At 33.6% G+C, this 2,780-nt stretch overlaps 1 protein-coding gene across 1 annotated transcript in view; it reads left to right on the forward strand.

Annotated features, from left to right (window-relative positions):
* Positions 1-2,780, forward strand: part of LOC106873978 (uncharacterized) — a 1,133,216-nt gene that overhangs the window by 960,289 nt on the left and 170,147 nt on the right. The window contains exon 19 of the mRNA XM_052969422.1: positions 611-749. Coding sequence (XP_052825382.1) covers positions 611-749 — 139 coding nt within the window. The remainder of the gene's footprint in view (positions 1-610; positions 750-2,780) is intronic.

Raw genomic sequence — 2,780 nt, forward strand, 5'->3', positions numbered from 1 at the left:
TACTTACAAACATACTTACATATGTACATAATATGTAAATTTATATGTATATATATAATTATATATATATGTGTGTGTGTGTGTGTGTGTGTTTGTGTGTGTGTGTGTGTGTGTGAATGTACGAATGCATGTATGTATAATGTATGCCTGGTGATTTGTTCATAATTTCCATTTCACACATTTTGTATGGAAAGATATGCCCCACCAGTCAATACGGTAGTAGATGCCTTCGTAAGGCACACTGTTATAGGATTGAACATTGGTTCCATATTGACTTAAGAGAAGAAAACAATTGTTTCCTTGACTGACTTAGTTGTAAATTGACAGGATATATGAACTAAATCCAAAATGTTGTGAATGTGATGCCTTTCAAATAATATTCTGAAAATATTAAGGGATAAAATGGCAGTCACTTTGTAGTGTAGATCAAATCCATTTTTCACTGTTTTTTCATGTTTTGATGTCGATAGTGACCAATATGATTATCGCTAATTACTGGACATAGAAATATACATTCATGTCTTTCCAAAATAATGTATAGCTGTTTATTTTTTCTTGTTCGCAACAAATCAGCCTAAACACTTTCTTCCATATTCTTTTCTTTTCTTAGAAAAACAAAGAAATCCAAGAACTGATGGAACAATTAGGAGATGAAGCGAGTTTATATGAAACATCAATGAAAACACCAGTACATAAAATGGTAGAATCATTAAAAACTACTGATACATCTCCTAGCAAGTACTCGAGAAGTAAGTGCTATAAGTTATTTGTTTTCAATTAATCATAGTTTAATGCATGCACACGCAGAAACTACAATCTCTTCATTTGCAACTATTCTATCAATTGCAAATAGAAATCACTTAACTTTGTTAAACAAATAATATATCAATTTTAAATGTTATTTCAAACATTTATCTCCTCGATAATGATCAGTTTATGATTGACTTGGTCTAACGCCTCCAATAGCTAAAGTAATCAATACTGTATTATTTCTATTCGTCATTTACCTGCATATTAAGGTATTTGTAACCATAGATTCTGAAGCTAAGTCCATATTTTTCCGTAGATAATATCTTCTGATTTAATCTTAGTAAAATTCTAAGCCCACGTAACATATTACTGTAGTGACGGTGTCTCCTCAAGAAGAAAGATGCTCTGACATAAAACTTGCAGTCGAAATAGTAACACCGATCTTAAAATGCTTGTCACTGTAACCTGCTATGCTTCCTCTCTCTTAGACAATGAAGAGAGTGGCAAAATATAGAAATGTTCGGGACTTCAATCCATTGACGTAGATATATCTCACTAGCATTTCAGTCTTGGGCTGAATATGAGACGGCTATCGTTTTACAAAATGAAGCAATTATCCCCATCATATTCATATATATATAAATATATGTGAGTGTATGTTTGTACGAGTGTGTGTGTGTGTGTGTGTGTGTGTGTGTGTGTGTGTGTGTGTGTGTGTGTGTGTGTGTGTGTGTGTGTGTGTGTGTGTGTGTGTGTGTGTGTGTTTACACATACATAAAAACATGTACATATGTGCATTTATATGCATATACAAGAATATAAATTCAAATTGAGGGAGTAGAACAGGTAAATTGCACGCTACGAATGCTTCTTAGTCAAATGTCTTGATGCAATTGAAATTTTATGAGCTATGCTCAACGTAGCTAATCCTCAGGCTGAGATTAGCTTAATGAAATGAAGGTTACATTGTCACTCGGAAGTTTCAAGTCAACTACACCACAGTGGAGAGTTCGACTGAATAGAAAAGCCAGTATTAAAAAGAATTTAAAAATTAAGAGAACAAAAAGTATTACTGAGTGATGCGGCAAAGGGTAAGACACAAAATATGCAAGACTGGGTGTTATTTAGAGTTGAGAGGTAAGGAAAAAAGTGGAAAGACAAGGAATGAAAGACGAATAATAGGAAAAGGTTTGTTATCTACTCCTGAGATGCGACGACAGATTTTGCTGACAGCTACAAGACTGTCGTTCAAGTTAAGAAGGATGAAGTGGCGGCGGGGTTTGGGTCGTTCGTTCTGTAGAATACAAGACACCAGTACACAAGCATACGTAGATATATATTTTCTTTTATGTTTTTTTCTTTTAATTTTCTCAATCATTGACTGGGGCCATACTGGGGCACCGCCTTGGAGGGTTTTAGTCAAGCAAATTGACCACAGGACTTATTCAAAAAAACAAAAAAACTAGTACTTATTCTATCAGTGTCTTTTGCGGAACCGCTAAGTTACGGGGAGGTAAACATACTAATACTGGTTGTAAAGCGTTGGTGGGGGACAATCAGGAACACAAAGACACACACATATAGATATACATACAGACATATATACAGAGAGAGAGAGAGAGTGAGAGACACAGAGACTGAGAGACACAGAGACTGAGAGACACAGAGACAGATTTAGACTCTACATTGTGCGTTTAGAATTGATTTCTTTCGTAGTACAAATAAACGCGCATGCACGTATACGTGTGTATGTGTATATATGCCGTACATGTATGTAGCTATATATATATACATTTATGTATGTATGTATATACATATATATATATATGTATATATATATATATATATGTATATTGTATATCATATTATATATTGTATATTCCATATTCTATACCCCACATTAGTTCTGCAGGAATATAAATAAAACATAAAAAACAGACAGTGTTGGAACTCTTTTAAGCAAAATAATATATTCCTCTATACACAATCATACAAAAAAATCCACCTTTTTTGTATTTATTTTTACTCGC

Source organism: Octopus bimaculoides, chromosome 7, assembly GCF_001194135.2.
Source record: "Octopus bimaculoides isolate UCB-OBI-ISO-001 chromosome 7, ASM119413v2, whole genome shotgun sequence".
NCBI lineage: Eukaryota > Metazoa > Mollusca > Cephalopoda > Octopoda > Octopodidae > Octopus > Octopus bimaculoides.